The sequence below is a fragment of the Amphiura filiformis genome, chromosome 9, assembly GCF_039555335.1.
Source record: "Amphiura filiformis chromosome 9, Afil_fr2py, whole genome shotgun sequence".
NCBI classification, from domain to species: domain Eukaryota; kingdom Metazoa; phylum Echinodermata; class Ophiuroidea; order Amphilepidida; family Amphiuridae; genus Amphiura; species Amphiura filiformis.
Window position 1 is genome coordinate 53,799,030 of NC_092636.1, and position 18,202 is coordinate 53,817,231.

General features: G+C 36.1%; 1 protein-coding gene across 7 annotated transcripts in view; it reads right to left on the minus strand.

Annotated features, from left to right (window-relative positions):
* LOC140161166 (serine/threonine-protein phosphatase with EF-hands 2-like) overlaps positions 1–18,202 on the minus strand; it is a 224,443-nt gene that overhangs the window by 194,286 nt on the left and 11,955 nt on the right. For all 7 annotated transcript variants that reach the window (XM_072184605.1, XM_072184603.1, XM_072184609.1 and 4 more), the window contains one exon: positions 4,444–4,635. In XM_072184605.1, coding sequence (XP_072040706.1) covers positions 4,444–4,498 — 55 coding nt within the window. In that variant the 5' untranslated portion in view covers positions 4,499–4,635. The remainder of the gene's footprint in view (positions 1–4,443; positions 4,636–18,202) is intronic.

Here is an 18,202-nt window from a genome sequence, read left to right on the forward strand (position 1 = left end):
TATGTCTGATGTGCTCTAATGTCCCACAATAAATACTGTCCAAACGTTCATACCCCATCCCTTAACGAATTACGTAAGATATTGGAGACACCCTGAGTTATTATTATCTCATCAGATTAAGTCTCCTTCATAAAGATTAAATTGCATTGATCAGATTTAATCATCAGTAATAAATATCTGTATGGTTCAAGAGGTCATCATTAAGCCCAACCTCCCAACAGCTACCTGTACTAGGAACTAATAATAGCAAATGAATAAATCGCGGATGATTACTGCCGGCTATCCTCTATTGTCACCGGCACTCCAGAATTAATTAAATCTCATATGTTTATATTGCAATAGCAAATTATAGTACATCAGATGGACGTCCAGTGAAGAACTGGATTGAGAAGGACAGAAATCAAATTTAATTAATTAGTTTGTTTGTGTACATGAGAGTACACAATGTACTGATAATTTACTGTTGACAGATTACACAAAATGAGATAAATCTTGTTTTGCAGCGCTAGTATTTTGTCATTCAGTACAAAAATTTATCTTGATTCTTGCAATTGATTCTCGCAAAGTATTAATGTAGATTTTAATTTTTTTTTAAATTGAACCTATTCTTTACATTTATTCCAGCAAGACAGTTTTTTTTTTTTTTTAATCGATATTTACTGGACATATTTCTGAATGCATCAAAATTAGCAATTAGTACTTGCCAGCCTCTCCCTAAAAAGCATTTCTTACTATGCTGGATAATGCTGGTATAGACACTGCTAATGTACAAGATGTAGACAAAATGTGACGTCGGTATAAATCCTTTTAAAAGGAAATCACAATAATAAATTAAAGCCATATTACAAATCAATTGGTAAATTACAAAATAATGAATCGGAGAAGATTATTGGATGCGACCAGACTAGCAGGCTTATGACATAAACAATATCATCCTATGCATAGCAACCAAACATAGCAACACTTTACTCATAGTACAATGACCATGTTTTAAAATTAATTTTGAATTAATGCACTGAGCTGTCGTTTGATATTTTAATATTGGAAATAGTCATCCTTGACAAGAAAATCATTTCTATTGATGCATAAAAAGTGAACAGAAATCTCAATATCATCCACATTAGTGTATACATAAACTGAATTGGAATACATATCATATGTTTAGTTGTCATGGCAACCAATAGGGTGAATGCTATAATGTAATTAACACTCTATTTTTGCATTTATATAAAATATGGAGGGAGGTGACTGCAGAATGTCAAGAATGATGCTTTGTTTTGCAATCAGTGAATCTAATAATAGCCCCTGCATCACATATATGGAAAATGTAAAAACAGCAAATTTGAAATTTTACCTCTAAGTTAGGATGAAAAGTAATTACAATAACAATCATCACAAAAGTCTTTTCTATATCACGTTCAAGTCAATTTAATCTCTGCAGACGTGCCAACAGCACTGACGATCGAAATATTTTGATAGCTTCGACGGATGCACCAATTTTTTTTGTCACCTTGAAAGTAATTCCTTGCACACAAGGTGAAAACTTCATAGCCTTAATTTTTAGGAATGATTTCTGTTATTTCTATCACATCATTTTGTTCACCCGATCTTCAATGGATATAATTATTGGCAAAAAGACACATACTTTATCACAATATTTGGAAAAAATGGTAGAGAGTGGAATGTTTGTAAGGGGCTGTGCAAAAATGATGAGCCCAGGTAAAATTTCCTCTTAATTGGTCTGCCTAAAATGGCTTGCCTCCCCCCCCCCCTTCAGCCTGCCAAAAATCTTTGCCCCCCCCCCCTTGCATGCCACATTTTTGGGCTCCCGATTTGCACACTAGATATATAGTGCGAGTTTGGGGAGTGGAAAATTTTGCATAAATATATTTGAATATTTCAGTACTGCTTTTCTAATAAGCCTTTTTAGAGCATGTTATTTAAAATGTGTCACTCAAAAGTGTGCCAATAATTGCTAGCCTACCTTTTAGACCTGCTAAAGACTGCTTGCTCCCCTTTTTTTTGGCTGGCTAAAAAATTATTACCCCCCTACCATTTTACCATCACCAGGACTCTTAATTATTGCACAGTTCCTTAACAAAATGCTTTGAAAAGTGAACATAATACTTAATAGTGATATCTGAAGCATGACTTAATGATGAGAAACTATCAGGTAGATCATGCCGCTGATAGCATCATTAGTATCAACTGGATGGCTTGCCTTACAAGCATGTGTATACTGTGCACTCTGCATCACTGCACTTTTATTCTCAAGTACTGAATAATTAATAATCACCATCAAGTTTTCACTGGTGTGTGAAAAGGCAGGTAATGTGAGTAAAATGCTAAGTACAGCAAAGAGGTTGTGGGTAATGCACCATAACGATGAGAACCCATCAGTCTAGTGCATCCTGCATATTTCTTCCAGGTGTTTTACTGCGGAGGCTACATAAAAAGTTAGATGGTAGTTAATGGTAAGACAATTAATCTATAAATGACCCGAATAAGCAAAATGAGGAAAATATTATCAAAGTTGTTTTTGAGTTCTATTTTACCATTCAAATCCCTATGAGCTGTTTTGTTTAAATAGCCAATGTTTTTCACTATAACCACTTTAATGATGTTTACATCAAAATAATTAAGCTTATAACATTTACTGCTTGAAATGCAACTCTGCAAATCTTTAATTTACCTGTGCATCAACATGTGTATAAATATAGTCATTGTAGTCATCTGTAGCATAAAATTCTCCATAAAAAATGAATGATTTGTGTGAAGAGACCAAAACACCACCATCAAGAGAACAGCATGTTGCATGAATCCAACAGCAAATTTGAAATGGCAGTTGGTGATCACATGACCTTAGCGGATACCTTTTGGATGCCTCCTTTTATTGACTAAGTTAATAGTGGATACCTTTCGGATGCCTCCTTTTTATTGACTAAGTTAGCGGGTGCCCTGACTAAGTTAGCGGGTGCCTTTTTGGATAACTTGTTAAGGTACCGGATACCTACCCGGTAGCTCCACCTCTGACTTTGAGGCATCCGAAAACTAATCCGCTAGCGGGTGCCATCGGATGTCTTTAAAAATGACATCCACAAGGTATCGGATACCTTGCGGATCAGCACCGGGTAGGCATCCGCTACCTTATTTTTTTGATATGGGTTAGTGGTAATTGCATTGAGTTTCAGAACCGCAAGGTCCCGGGTTCGATTCCCAGCTCTGCCTAATTTTTTTCAAGGCTGGGAAAAATATCAACTTTTGAACTCCTAACTTATTTGGCGCACGATCTGAGCTATTCCTTTTCTGATGGCTGTGTCTCTTGCAGGCACACTCCCTCTGTAATCCAAACCAGGTTCCTGCCCATTACCCCTCCCTTAAGGGCTGGGGTAGCAACGTTGACACAGTATTTATTTTGGGACCTGAGAGCACATCAGACACATCAAATTGCATTCTTAATATGAAGAATGTCCTTCTGATATCAAATAATTTTGATTTTTTGAAATTGGCGCTATAATACAAATTTTATGGCAAATTATTAAAATTGATATTTTAACATTTCACAGTCCTCGAAGTCCGAAAATTAAACTCCTTTTGCAGACAGGTAACACACATGGTTAGGATAAATTTCCAACCGTTTTTGTTAATAATCTCTTCTTTCGGCAGTAAATATGAATATTTTTTTCCGAGGAGCTTACAATTTTATGCCTTTTGGGAAACTTTATTTATATCTTCAATGATACGGAAGGTCAAAATTTTCATATAATCGTCGCAATTTCGTCTATATTTCATACACTTTAAGTACATAGCATTAGATTTATGAAGACTTACCTAGTTTTGGTGAAAATGTGCATTTTTGACATGACACTCGGGGCCGAATACAGCGAGAAAGCTGATTACAGTTCTAGACATCAAGTTATTATTAACCTTTACCCAAAGCAGTCAGCATACACACATATTGAATATAAACCAGTGCATCTGGCCCGATTTGAACCAACACACTTTGTAATACTAGCACGGTGCTCTAACAGAGGAATGCTGGAGAACAGCGGGAAATTGAAATCTACATAGGAATGTGCTGAGCAACATTCGAACCTAGTATATCTATTGATTTCAATCTTCAAACATACCTCTGTGGCTCAATTGGTTAGAGCGTCATGCTAATATAACGAAGGTTGCTGGTTAAAATCCGGCCAAATGCACCAGGTTTTTTATTCTTCCAACGTATATATATATATGTGCTGGCTACTCTGGGTAAAGATTAAAATTTGTCCAATGTTCTAAAACATTATTCAAATCTAAAAATTGAGTTTTCATGGTATTGCGATGTTGTCCTAATTTTGCTTGGTTTGGTCATATTGGGCTCATACTTGATACTTGGTCACATATATATACAAAACAGAGATGTTTGGCTGTACACCATAATCATTTTGAGTAACTTACATTTTTCAGTGGAGCCCATCTCACACTTAGCTTGATTAGACCCGCCGCATCCCATGATGCAATGCTCACTTGGTTCCTATGGCAACTCCAAAATTACAACTCGCAAAGATGTTATAAATTTGCACTGAAATGTTCCTCAGCCATGTCCTTATTTCATAGTCCAGGTTTATTTAAATGTTTTTGTTATCACATCTGAAAAAAATAATAAAGACAGAAAGACAATAATTAGAAATTAGGTAATATAAACTGGAATACATTACTTTTACTGATCAAAAACACACCAAGTATTCTTTGGTTCACCTAAAGTTTGTTAGTGACTACAATGCTTTTTCAGTCGCACTGTAAGCGTGTCGACATACCACTCTTGTATGTGTGCATGTAGGGTCTGTGCGATTAACTTTATGTGCGTGATTTGATACTGTGACCAGCGACATATTAGCACCTACATCACTACCTGACTTGAGGTGATCCAACATATAGTATACAAAATATTAACTGTCTATGAGTGTGATGGTCGAAATATAATCACGAGGTGAAAGATGGATTGTTCCATTCGACAAGCCGGAACGGCGAGTGGAATGGAACAATCCATCTTTCACCTCGTGATTATATTTCGACCATTACACGAATTTAAGACAGTTAATATTTGTTGTATATCACTCATGCATAAATTCTATTACTAAAATACTATTTAAGGTAGGAAATACATTTTTTCATTAACATAACACCATGTTTTGCCGTGATATACTTCACATTTTGGGGTCCACCCCATAACTAAATCGGCGAGTCCAAGAGTCAGCGCGGCTTGGCGCAGGCGCCTCTGGCAGAGCACTATGGTAAAGACTATCACACGGAGTGGGTGATGGTAAAAATGATAAATGGTAATCAACCAATGAACTGTCTAGAATTTATGTGATATAATTACTGATATCTTTCCAATTCCAATGATACATATTGCATGTCAAAACATTGCTTGGCAGCAAATACATGCAGCTGATGAAAAATTGATGATACCATATATTAAGCTCTGCTTAAGGTAGGAGCATCGGATAATAGGCCCATGCAGGAAAATAGCCACTATATCAAATCAGAATTATGTATCCATATCAAATATATAACCAATTTAAGATAAGTCTTTATGCCACTTATTTTTAATGTTTCATGAAAATTTAAACATTTCTTATGTTTTTCTTTATTTTTTGAAAATTCCCTAATTTTTTCTACAAATAATTATTGCTAGCCTAGAGGGAATGTGATATGGTTTCCATAGTTTGTGGAGTGGTTAATAAGCCTAATATCTAAATTCTCTCGCCAGATTTTGTTGATAAAGTGTTTATTTTTTGAGAAAAATCATTTTTTCTATTTTTAAATTAGGGAAATCTAGAAACACCCATAACTTAAAATAGAAACACTTTATTATAAAAAGCTGGCGAGAAAAGTTTCTAAATTTAATAACCTTTCATATGACACCTTGTTTGTTAAAATTGGCCCTATGGTTAGCTCAGACAATAATTATGAAATTGGGTCATTCAGTGTTTCTAGATCAAATCAAGAAAATTTGAGCAAGTACTAACATTACCTTCAATGACCCAATTTATAGAAAAAAAGTCACTAATATTATTTGGTAACATTTTTGTAATAAAAAGATCCAAAAAGCAGTTCTATAAAGGGGATAGAAAGGAGAACAATAATATTTAAACATAGTATCCATTTTCAAACTTTTACCAATTTTAGTGAACGAGGCTTGGTGTCAAAACCACTTTATGTACAAAGTCAATGGGGTTTCCTGATGATAAAAAATGGCATAACTCAAAAACGCTTTGTTGGCAAAAATTAAAATTTGGCAGGCATGTTTTTCTCACCCAACTACACATCCTGTATCATTTTAAACCAAATCTGTGCATGACACCGTAGCCGATGTTTCTACCTTAAGGTCAACAATGATCTTCTGAACGCAATTGATGACCATGGTGAAGCGGTGTTAGTTTTGCTTGATATGTCAGCGGCGTTTGACACCGTTGACCACGGTATTCTGCTGCGTCGACTGAAAGAACGTTTTGGTGTGAGAGGAACTGCTCATTGTTGGTTTGCTTCTTATCTCAATGAGAGAAAGCAATCTATTCTCATTGATGGCGGAGAGTCCGATCCTACGACCATGGAATGGGGAGTGCCACAAGGATCAGTTGTTGGTCCAGAATTATTTGTTGCTTATTCTTCACCAATAGAAGACATTGTTGAACTTCATGACCTGTCATGCATGTCATACGCATATGATAGCCAGTTGTATGTTATCATTAAACCATCTGAGCGTACTAACACGTTGGCTAAGCTTGAAGCCTGTATTTGTGACATCCGGGCATGGCTTTCTGACAATAAACTTATGCTTAATGACAGTAAAACCGAGTTGCTCCATGTAAGGTCTCGGTACGCCAAAAACGTACCTGAAGTGACCATCACTATTGGTGACACTACCATTTCTTCTTCAGCGGAGGTTCGCAACTTGGGTGTCTTGTTCGATGAGAAGTTGTCAATGACTAGCCATGTCAATAGTGTCTGTCGGCGTGCATCGTACGCAATCCATAGGATTGGCAAATTGCGTCGATACCTGGATTCTGTCAACACCGAAAAATTGGTGCATGCATTTGTGACCTCACGTTTAGATAACTGTAATTGTGTACTCGCTGGCCTTCCAGAAAAAGAACTCCAAAAACTTCAACGCGTCCAAAACGCTGCAGCCAGAGTAGTTACGCTGACAAAGAAATCTGAACACATTACGCCAGTTAGGTACCAGCTGCACTGGCTTCCGATCAGGGAGAGAATAGCCTACAAAATTCTGCTATTGACTTTCAAGATTCTTCATAGTCAGGCGCCAGTCTATCTCTCTGATCTAATTGTCGCATTACACTCCAAGTCGGGTTTTAAGATCATCTTCACAGAACTTGCTTCGCGAGCATTCCAGCCACACAACTACCTATGGAAGAAGTTTCTCTGTGATCGCACCCAAGTTATGGAACAGTCTTCCTTCTCATATTAAAAACTCCGGCACAATTTACCAATTTAAAACACATCTCAAAACTCATCTTTTCAACCAGGCTTACAACTGAACTGCTTTCATGAACCATGTTATTTCACATTATTTCTGATTATGTACTCCAAGATTGATTATTGTGTTTTAATAATCTCAGCATGTGTATATTTGGCTGATTTTAGTCGTTTTTTAGCTTTAAGTGTAAATTGGTTCAGCATCATTGTTTGTGTATTATTATGATTGCTGGTTTTATCCTGTTGTAGATTAAGATTTATGAATTGATTGATTGATTTGAATTTTGATGGGTTTTTATGCTTATGTAGTTTTTAAGATGTTTGTAGTTTACGGTATTTTTCCTTTTGTGCAGCGCCTAGAGACCCTTTGTTTTGTGCGCTTTATAAATGTCCATTATTATTATTATTATTATATCTCAGTTCACTTGTTTTCTACATTTTCAGCACTAGCAAAAATGATAATACCAAGCTTATTGCGAAGTTCACATTAATAAGTTACAGCATAGAACAGTAAATGACTTATTATGTACACTCACTTAAAATATATATTGTAGCATTTTCAGCCTGTATTATGAAACACATAAAAATTTGATTTCACCGCCAAAAACATCTTTTTGCCCCGAGCTGAAAAACAGTCATTTATCTCAAATGTAGCATTAGAACATTTTTTATACATTTGGGCCTGGGGGAGGTACTCAGGTTTGGTTTGGGTAGGGCATGCCTCTAAGAATCTGTAAAAGCCAACATATGGCACCCATTTCTATAACCAAGGCCCAGATTTTCGTACAACAGTTTTTTTTCAATTTGTTTTTTTTTAACAGGGCGGCGCCATAGGGGGGCAAGGGGGCAATTGCCCCCTATGATTTTCAAAAAGAGGTAAAAGGAAGGAAAAGAGAAAGAGAAGAAGGAGAGAGAAAGAGAGGGAGAGAAAGAGAGGAGGAGAAGAAGAAAAGGAGCCATTCCTCCCTGGCCATGGTTAGAAGGAGGAAACTCCCCTTCGGACATCTTGCCCCTTGTGAAATGCTGACCTCACGCGGTTTTAAAGTTGTTGGTTTTATATTTTGGGCCCATTTTCGCAAATTTTCCCCATAAAAGTCACATGGCTTCTCTTGCCTTTTCTCCCAACTCATAAAGAACCTAGTTTTTTTCGCCGCTACACTCGCTGAATGGGCAAATTTTGTCCTTTTTAATTGAAAAAGCACAAAAAACAGGGTTTTTTAGCTGCGCTTCACGCTTCGCAAAGTGGAGTTTTGGGCTTTTAGTGATCATAGGGGCAACTATACCTCCCGTCTCGCTCCTGATTGAAATATTTCCAACCTTAAGACCCCCCCTTCATATAATTTTATCGTGCCAATTTATAATAAAAAACCCGGCATATCATATACAATGCAACTGACTTAACATACACAAGTTGCGACCAGAGGCGTAGAGATCCGACCGGTGTGGGGCACAAATCCCCAATATTTTGATAGGGTAGATGGTCCATACAATCATTCCCTAATGTTGATGCCCGTATGTGCATGGGTTTCTGACCAAAGTAACCTCATATTTGGCCATTTTAGCCTAAAAAGTGCCAATTTTTCGCGCTTCGCGCGACTTGTTTAACATTTCCACCATATTTCACTTCGTGCACATTTGTACAATGAACTTATTTTGTTGCCAAAAGGTGCTAGATTTACTAATTGAGTAGGTCCATGCCTAAAACCAGCGGGCTGAAAGTCGGGCCCGTGAATGAAATCCATAAAAATATGCGGTTGGAAAATAAATGAATAACCCGAAAAAGGTGCATCAAATGGCTTCATTTGTGCTTTCATTTTAAAAATTTTCCAAATTCTGAGGGGGGGCACATCCCCCTCACACACACCCTCGTCGCGCAAGCTGCGACGCCAGGCGGCGCTGTCGCGCCCCATAACAAATTTCAACAATTGTTTTGCCCCCCCCCCTATCAAAATACCCTGGCGCCGCCCCTGTTTTTTAAGCTTTGGGACATTTTGGCTCAAGATTCACAACATAATTTTGGTTCAATTTCCCAACAAATTTCAAAACATTTTGGAAAAAAATTACCCATCAATAAGAATTTTCGCACATAAGGCTGCGATCACATAGAAGTATACGGTATTCGCTATACAAAATACGCTGGCTGAGTTCACATAATATACTCAAATGTTAACTCAGCCCAGGGTCTTAGCTAGAAATTGAGGGTTGCCCGTCATTTGAATAAAATTGCCTGTCCTAATTTTACCTTTAAAACATTTACCAGACGTCTATAGCCCATTGGGGGTTCGGGGAGTTCAAATGTGTGCTGATGTGGCCTTGTTCTACAGGTTGGGTCTGCTGGGAAGGTCAATTAGCTTCTCAAAACATACAATTTATAATAAATCATCTGTCAAAGGCATTAATTTTGCCCGTCCCAGGAGCAAACTCCCCGTCTAAAATGACGGCCAGACAGGTGGCTAGCTAAGACCCTGACTCAGCCTGATCGAAATGAGCGTATTTCGTATAGCAAATATCATATACCGTATACTTCTATGTGATCGCAGCCTTAAAGGGAATCTGTACCATAAACTAATCAATGGCTATATAGTTGCAGCAATAACAAACAGCTTATATACGTCCAAATAAAGGAGAAATTCTTAATTCCTTACGACGATTAGCGGTGAGTTTGCGATCCATGGTGGCTGCCATATTGATACCCGATGTATTTTTATTACGCTGTAACGGTACCCGATTTTGAAACCAGCGAAATCCGTGCCACAAGCCTCGTCCCTCGTGAACTTTGGTGACATGAAGCGAATACTACCAAAGTTTAGATTCAACATTCGTTCAAAAGAAAACGCGACAAATTCTACCCATAAAACTACAGAAGAACATAAAAAAATGTATTTTAAGTAATATTTATGATCAACAATGTCTTTTGAGAACGAAAAGTAAAAACAGCACTAAAAACCAAAATTAAGCTGTAGGGGTCGCGAATGCCATACAGCAACACACGCTTCGCCGTGGGTCTGTGTGAAAGGTTACACTACCGTTTGTGGCAGAAAGGATTCAAAGCAGCTATCATGGCGGCTCCCTTGAATCGCAGAAACGAAGGATTAAAAGTGCTTTTTCTTTGTTAGGAATATTCGAAATTCATATAGAGCGTCTGGTATGTTTAATTTAGGGTATATAACTATATTAGCCATTGATTAGTTTGTGGTACAGATTTCCTTTAAGGGCCAAATTTCAGCAGCACATCCCCGTATGGCCGTTTATATTGGATATGTCACAAGATAGAGAGAAATTAAACTGTACTATGGTGGCACATCTCATATGCCTGGTCAAGGACAATTTCATTTCATTTAGACAGGATATTACTGAAACCCAACTCCTAGCTCAACCTAAGAATTAGTCTATTTGCATATCTAAAAATATCGTTGTATTGGCACAACCCGACCGCCTCTAAAAAAATCCTCAACTTTTTTATTTTCTTGCCAAAAAAATTAATGAATTTTTTTTAAAATAAATCAAAATTAAACAAAAAGTGCCAAGGTCTCTATCAAATGCAATTTACAGAGCTCTTTGAAAGTGATATCCCTACCTCCATGTATAATGTACCTACACTATTTTTGACCAGTATGCCAATACATAAGATGTGCATCCATCCTCCATAATCAATTACCTGAGGCTGATGCCACATACAGCATTATTATCAGTTGCTATTTTTGTCTAATCAAAATTTCTGCCTTCGCATTATAAGACAAATCTCCTTTGTCAATTTAGGTATGTCACAACTGATTTGTGATCTATGACCCATCTTTGCCAAGAATAAGATTCAAATTATATCATGTCATGGATCTGACAAATTGTGCATTGAAATATTTCAATTGGTTGTTAATAAATTATCTTTGCTGATAAATTTACATGTTGTAAACATGTTATATTCCAAGTTTCACTTTATTTGGATGTGCAGTGTCAGTACAGAAGATGAGACTGATGTTATTACGTACACATATCAATTCCAGCTAAAATATTATATGTATTATACTAGCCACTAATAGCATACTAATCAAACAAGCAAACAAATAAATTTAAATAAAACAAGAAAGGAAAGGAAAGAAAAGAAAAGAAGAAGAGAAGAGAAGAGAAGAGAAGAGAAGAGAAGAGAAGAGAAGAGAAGAGAAGAGAAGAGAAGAGAAGAGAAGAGAAGAGAAGAGAAGAGAAGAGAAGAGAAGAGAAGAGAAGAGAAAAGAAAAGAAAAGAAAAGAAAAGAAAAGAAAAGAAAAGAAAAGAAAGAAAAGAAAAGAAAAGAAAAGAAAAGAAAAGAAAAGAAAAGAAAAGAAAAGAAAAGAAAAGAAAAGAAAAGAAAGAAAAGAAAAGAAAAGAAAAGAAAAGAAAAGAAAAGAAAAGAAAAGGAAAGGAAAGGAAAGAAAGAAAGAAAGAAAGAAAGAAAGAAAGAACGAACGAACGAACGAACGAACGAACGAACGAAAGAAAGATATACAATATAATGTAACATTTACAAAAGAGCAAATGGTAGAGACCTGAAATTACTTCAGTAAAACATGAACAATTTACATAGAGCAGAAATCTGCCAATTCATTGCCAATTAAGTTTGATACACAACTCCGGGACACAACTTCTTTTGGTGATTGATCTCATACATTGAGAAGAAAACAATTTGCTTTTTGCTTCTCATGGAAAATTGCTTTTCTGCTCTATCATTATGTCTTCTATTTATCTATCATATCATAGAAAAAGAAAATGCTCAACATTTTGCAATGTATGTGCTGCATCAATGCCCACTGATTTGCATGGCGCAAAATCCTGTGCTGCAAAATATGTCTTTCTCCATTTAATTTAATTTGGTCCATGCAATTTGATTATTTTGTGCAATTCACTAATTTCATGCCAAATTGCAGTAAAATATGTAGCTTTACTAAAATCACATTCAGCCATTTCATTTGCAAAAATGAAATGACAGCCTTAAGTTGTAGAGACCGTAGAATAATTTATAATATGAGCCCCACTAGGGTAAAAGGGTAAAATTATGGGGGGGGGGGGGTTTGGCAAGCCAGAAGGGAGAGGGGCAAGCAAGCAATATTTGGCAGGCAAGAGGGCAAGCAATTTTGGCACTTTACAAATTTGTTTCTTTTTCCATGCAATTTGCAATTTTTTTCTTTGCAAATCTTTTGCCCCTGGTAATGAAATGACCCGCAATTCTTTGTCAGAGCCATGCAGCGATTACTCTAATGATATATCCAGCATTGCAATATTTGTGAGAATATATGCAATGGAATGGATGATGAATGCATGTCTATAAGGCCAAAGGAAAAAAATGTTTGCTTGCCCTCAAATGAATTTTAACAATTGGGTCATTCACTCTGGATTTTTTAAGGCTCAAAATATGGAAAATCGGACAATTTTGGTGTCAAAATGAATCAACTAACATTACAAAACAACTAAAATGTTGAACACAAACTCTAAAAATACATTTTTTTTTACATCTTCAGAATGCAAAAATTTGAAAAGAAAATTTTTTTTTCTGATTTCCAAAATTAGAGTCAGTCGGTTGAGGGCAAGTAAACATCTTCTTTTTTTTGGCCTAGGCTGTATCGTATGCTCAATTGGGCAGGTGGGTAAAGGGCTTTGATATGTTAGTCTTTTTGAAATTTTCTCCAAAACTGTGCATTTTTGCCCAAATTTACAGATGGATTCACCAAGTCTTTGCCATTCCAAATATACTTTTATATACTTTTGACCAACAATTTAAAGCAGTTATGAAGCCCAAAAGTTTCCATAATTCCAGTGTTAAAACCAACTAAATTTAAAGGTTAGTGATTTTTTGAAAGGGATAGGGCCCTTGGGGTCGCTTAACCTCTGATCCATTTAAACATCTCATATATAGGCCTATATCCCTAGTATTGATGCGCAGGTGATAATCAATGTGCAAAAGTGCAAAATCAATCAATGTGCAGTGGGCTCACAATGTGGGATCTGATAGTTCGCCATACACTTATTCTTTGACAAGGCAAAGGATCAATACAGTACTATGCAACCACAGATGTGCTAGTGCAGACAATTTCTTGGCCTACATCATAAGTTCTGAGAAAACCAATGTCATTGTTTGGACTCAAAATCAAATCAACTCACATTAATGCAAATCATGCTATAGCCGAGAGTACAAATGGCAGCAATCTTTGCCATAGCAATGAATCAATGATGATTTGGTAATGAACATTATCAGACAATGGTTAATTGCAATTTTAAGAAATGTACAACCTTGAACTACATTACCATTCCAGAGGCTCCAGAAGATTTTTAATATTGGAGGGGGGCATGAGGTCTGCTCCGAGGTGCGAAGCGCTGAAGGGGGTGGGTGCACGGAAGCTCTTGAAGTGCATACATTTTTACATGAATTGTACCTTATTATGAATTATACCCTAAAATTATGAATCTTACCTTAAATTATTGGAGGCCCACCAAAATTATGGGGGGGGGCACCAGCACAGCCCCCCACCCTTGGTTCCGGAGCCATTGCATGCTTACAAACCTTTCCAATACCATAAACATGCACACATGAATTATTCAGAAGTTATCTATTTTAACACTGACAGGTTGGCGTCGCCGAGACAACAATTAACAACCTACAACCAGATCAAAGTAGCTTTGAACTTCTTTAATTATGCCCAAAGCACTTGGCTGGTTTCCTTAGTTCAATTTCACTATTTTTCATAACATACCATGATACAGTTTCACAATTCAACCTTTCATGATGATCACATATAGTACTATCCTAGATGTAGACCTTACTAATTGAGCCATTTTAAAGTGCCTCTAAAATGCACATGTGAGTGGCATACGTGCAAGAAATAATTACTGAACAATTTCATGCAATTAAGACATGATGATCCAGGGTCGGATCCAGGAATTTTTGATAAAGGGGGGCGCATTTTGGTCGACGACGAAAAAAATGTGTTAAAGGGGGTTACCCCCTCGAAAACTCAACGGTTTTGGCCCATTGTTTGCTGTTCATGGCCGAATTTGTTCCTTTTTTAAAATTTCTTACAATTTTTGTATTTTTAAGTTACCGGCGCCCTTAGCTAGTCAAAAAATAGAGGGGGCGCGCGCCGGCTGCGCCCCTAAATCCGCCCCTGTGATCATGTCACGATTATTCTCACTAACTATATACTGATTGAACAAGTATTGCTTAAAACTGGTAACAAGCCCTAAAATTGTACTCCCAAAGGAGGGAAAATTATATCAGTTTATATTTTATGACTTAGTACTGTTTCTCCTTAAAATGAGAACAAATTGTGTTTTTTATTGATGACGCTTGACAAGATGTTGCCATGGCTACGGAGTTATGAATTTTAATTATTACTTTAAGTATCAGGCCTCCGCAAGCATTTAGCTGCTGCAAAGAAAATGACAAAAAGCAAATAGGAAATTATGATAGGTATGAAATGTTTAAATGGAATTTTTCACAATAACTTTCTTTTCATCTCAACCTGCATGACTTTTCTTTCAAATGAGATGCTTACCTTTTGTGCTGGCCTACAAAATAATTAAAAGCTAAATTTGGTGAATTTGAAAACAAGTTAAAAATGTACAAAACTCACAGTGCTCATGTACAAAAATAAATTCCTACAAAAAATATCTTGCAGTTGGGAGAGCGATTTATAATCACTATTAAATCTATCGATCAATAGATATTAATACGTTGCTCATTTCACGCTAATGAATATTTGGATAATATATTGTTTTACAGTTACACACTTCATTAGACACTAACAATGTATTCAAAAATCATCAGTCGCTGATCTTGAACCAGCCAGAAGGAGGAGCCAGACTTGATATGCATGGATTTTGTATGAAAACAGGTACAAATTAGTTGTAAAAGATATCCCTTTTTTAAGGACACTTTTACTTAAGTACTTAAGTCCCCCCTTCATTTCACATTTAAGGACACAACAAAAAAGTGAAAAACCCCATTTTTGGATTAACTTTTTTTGCCTAACTGAACTCTGTTGTCTTTTTAATTGACCTAGATGAGAACAGTACAAGCACCCAAATGGATAATATATTCTATTTTTTAATTTCAAGGATACCACTATCAAAAACATGCATAATGACTTCGGTTAGATAAACCCAGGCTCCACATATCGAAGCCAGGTGGTGCACACCATTTGCACACTATTAGGCCAAAAAAATTGTTTGCTTGCCCTCCACGGATCGACCCAAAATTGGCCAAAATCAGTGTCGGCTCTTTAAACAATTTTTTAGTTTTTAGTTTATAATTTTAATGGTTTTTATTACTTTTTCCATGTCTAAATTTCATTTCAAAGCTAAATTTGGCCAACAACATTTTTCTTAAGAAGAAAATCATTACTGTAAACTCATTTAACATTGATAACTATCCATTCATGCATCAATGTTTATAATAAACTTGGCGTCTTATGCCTGTATGTATGCAGTCGTTCTAATTGAATCAATTTCTATGGTGTATCTTTCGTCTCATTGAAGGTCTGAAGTGAAGTATTGACGTATCTTTCCACATGACCAATGTTCATTGCCTACAGGCCTATATAGTAGTGAGTCGTTTAAAAAAATCTGACCGACCCACCCACCCCAAAAATCCCATGGATTTGTCCTTATTGTAAAAACAAACAAAAAAGTGTAGTTGTCCAGAACAGAAGCCAAAACGCCACATTTTATAACACCAGGTCATGAAAAAGGCAATGTAGCCAACTTGGCCCTAAAAATCAATGCTTGAAATAAGCCAAAACTTGGTAAGAGATTAGCAGAAATTTGTTGGGTCTTCTTTAGTGATAGTAAATTGGGTAAAATAAAAGGGCTCATTAAGTGAGAATGCATATTGGAAAAAATGAAGGTCAATGTGGCAGTGCATCCCCATCAACAATTTTTAGTAAGTGCCACCCTGCATTTTACACTATCTCACATCTTCACTCTTTTAATCCACCATTTTTTGTATCTGTGTCACCATTAATTGGTTCATTTCTACTGCTATGCAAAAAGCAGGTAACTATTCACAATCTCAACCTGCACAATTAGTGTGGAGATGGAAGTACAGAAAAACTTTAAAATGACCTGCAAGTGGCCCCTGGTTCATCCAAAATGGCCCCTGGTTCACTCCAAACCTTGGTGAACCAGGTACTACATTTTAGGCCAAATTGGCCCCTGGTTCAAGCTCTCTTATTTTCACCCTTGCCTGCAAACTTATCACAGTTTCAGTGATTTCCAGAGTACCTAATAAATCAGTGGCTCATCCTATTTCTACTGCAAAGTTTTGAATCATTCAACAAGGTTTTATATCCTGTCTTCTACACATCGACCAAGACATTATCATATCCTACATCCAAAATATTAGGACTATCAATATGTAGAACATAATTTCATTAGCTGCTTCCAGGCCTTTTCGCCAGCCCATAGGGCTGGTATCTAATTCTGAGATGGGATTTGTGTACACTAAAGATTAGCTAAGATTATAGCCTTCTTCTATTGGTATGAATTATTTTTTTTACTTCTTGTGGTGGAAATGTTTTTGATGTCTGCTAATTCGATTTGCAAGGAAAAGAAAGTATGTTTTGCCATTTCAACGAACGAAATCGATTGTATATTGCCAAAGTTATGTTTGAATTAATTATGACTTAAAAAGTTATCATAGGTTAGGCCTACACATATAAACATAAACTTGTTCAGCAATCAGCATATCAAAAAAATGACATGGTCAACAATTAGTAATTAGCGGGAATGATCACTGGAACAAGGTCATATCAGTGGACTACTGAGCATAGCATGATGTTTGCTTGTTTGGTTGCCTGTGAGTGCATAATTGATGTTGATAACAGATCTAATAATGTTGCAGAATCAAAATCTTCATTATATGGACCACATTGAAGTCAAAGTAATTATCTATCCTATCCTGTATCGTTTTATGGATAAAATTGACTCAAAATGTTATTGATGATATTATTGCTATCTTTAACATTAGTTTTGTCTTTTCAACGGGAAAAATCCGATGGAAAATAAAGTTTTTAGGGGTTAGCTATAATATTGAACAATATATCCCATATTTTGGCATGCATTATAGAAAATAAATAAATTATTGTCTTACTTTATAAATTATAAATACTGTAAAATGACACATAACTAAAGTGAGGCCACTTTCTATCTTTTTTATTTGATTCATAAAATTACATTCAACAAAATGATTGAAGACTGAGAAAACACACAATGCAGACTATTACAGAATGGAGTAGGTAAGATGCCATGTCCATAGCTTTGCAGGAGTTTCGGACTAACAATCAACACATTCAAAAAATACAGTTTAAAAGTGAAGATTGTAGTGAATGATCAGTCCTTTTATCATGTGCTTGCCACTATCTACTTTATAGTAAACTATACATTGCGAAATAATATAAAATCATTTTAAAATAAAATGTGCATGTAAGTTGAGTTTACATAGCGAATTAACTAACAACTGCAGTGTATTTCTTGATTTTAATAATAAGCATGGGTAAAAAGCAGTAAAGACAAAAATACAGAACAATTTGGAGTAATGAATTAAAGAGTTGACAGGAGTTATCGGAGTTAATGCTTTTTGCTGTTTTAGTGTGCATGTTCTCACCATTGATGGTTTGGTGAACTGTCATGTAACATGGATGTAAGCGTGATCCTAAAAAATGCCTTTCACGGTGACCCAAACTATTTACAAGAC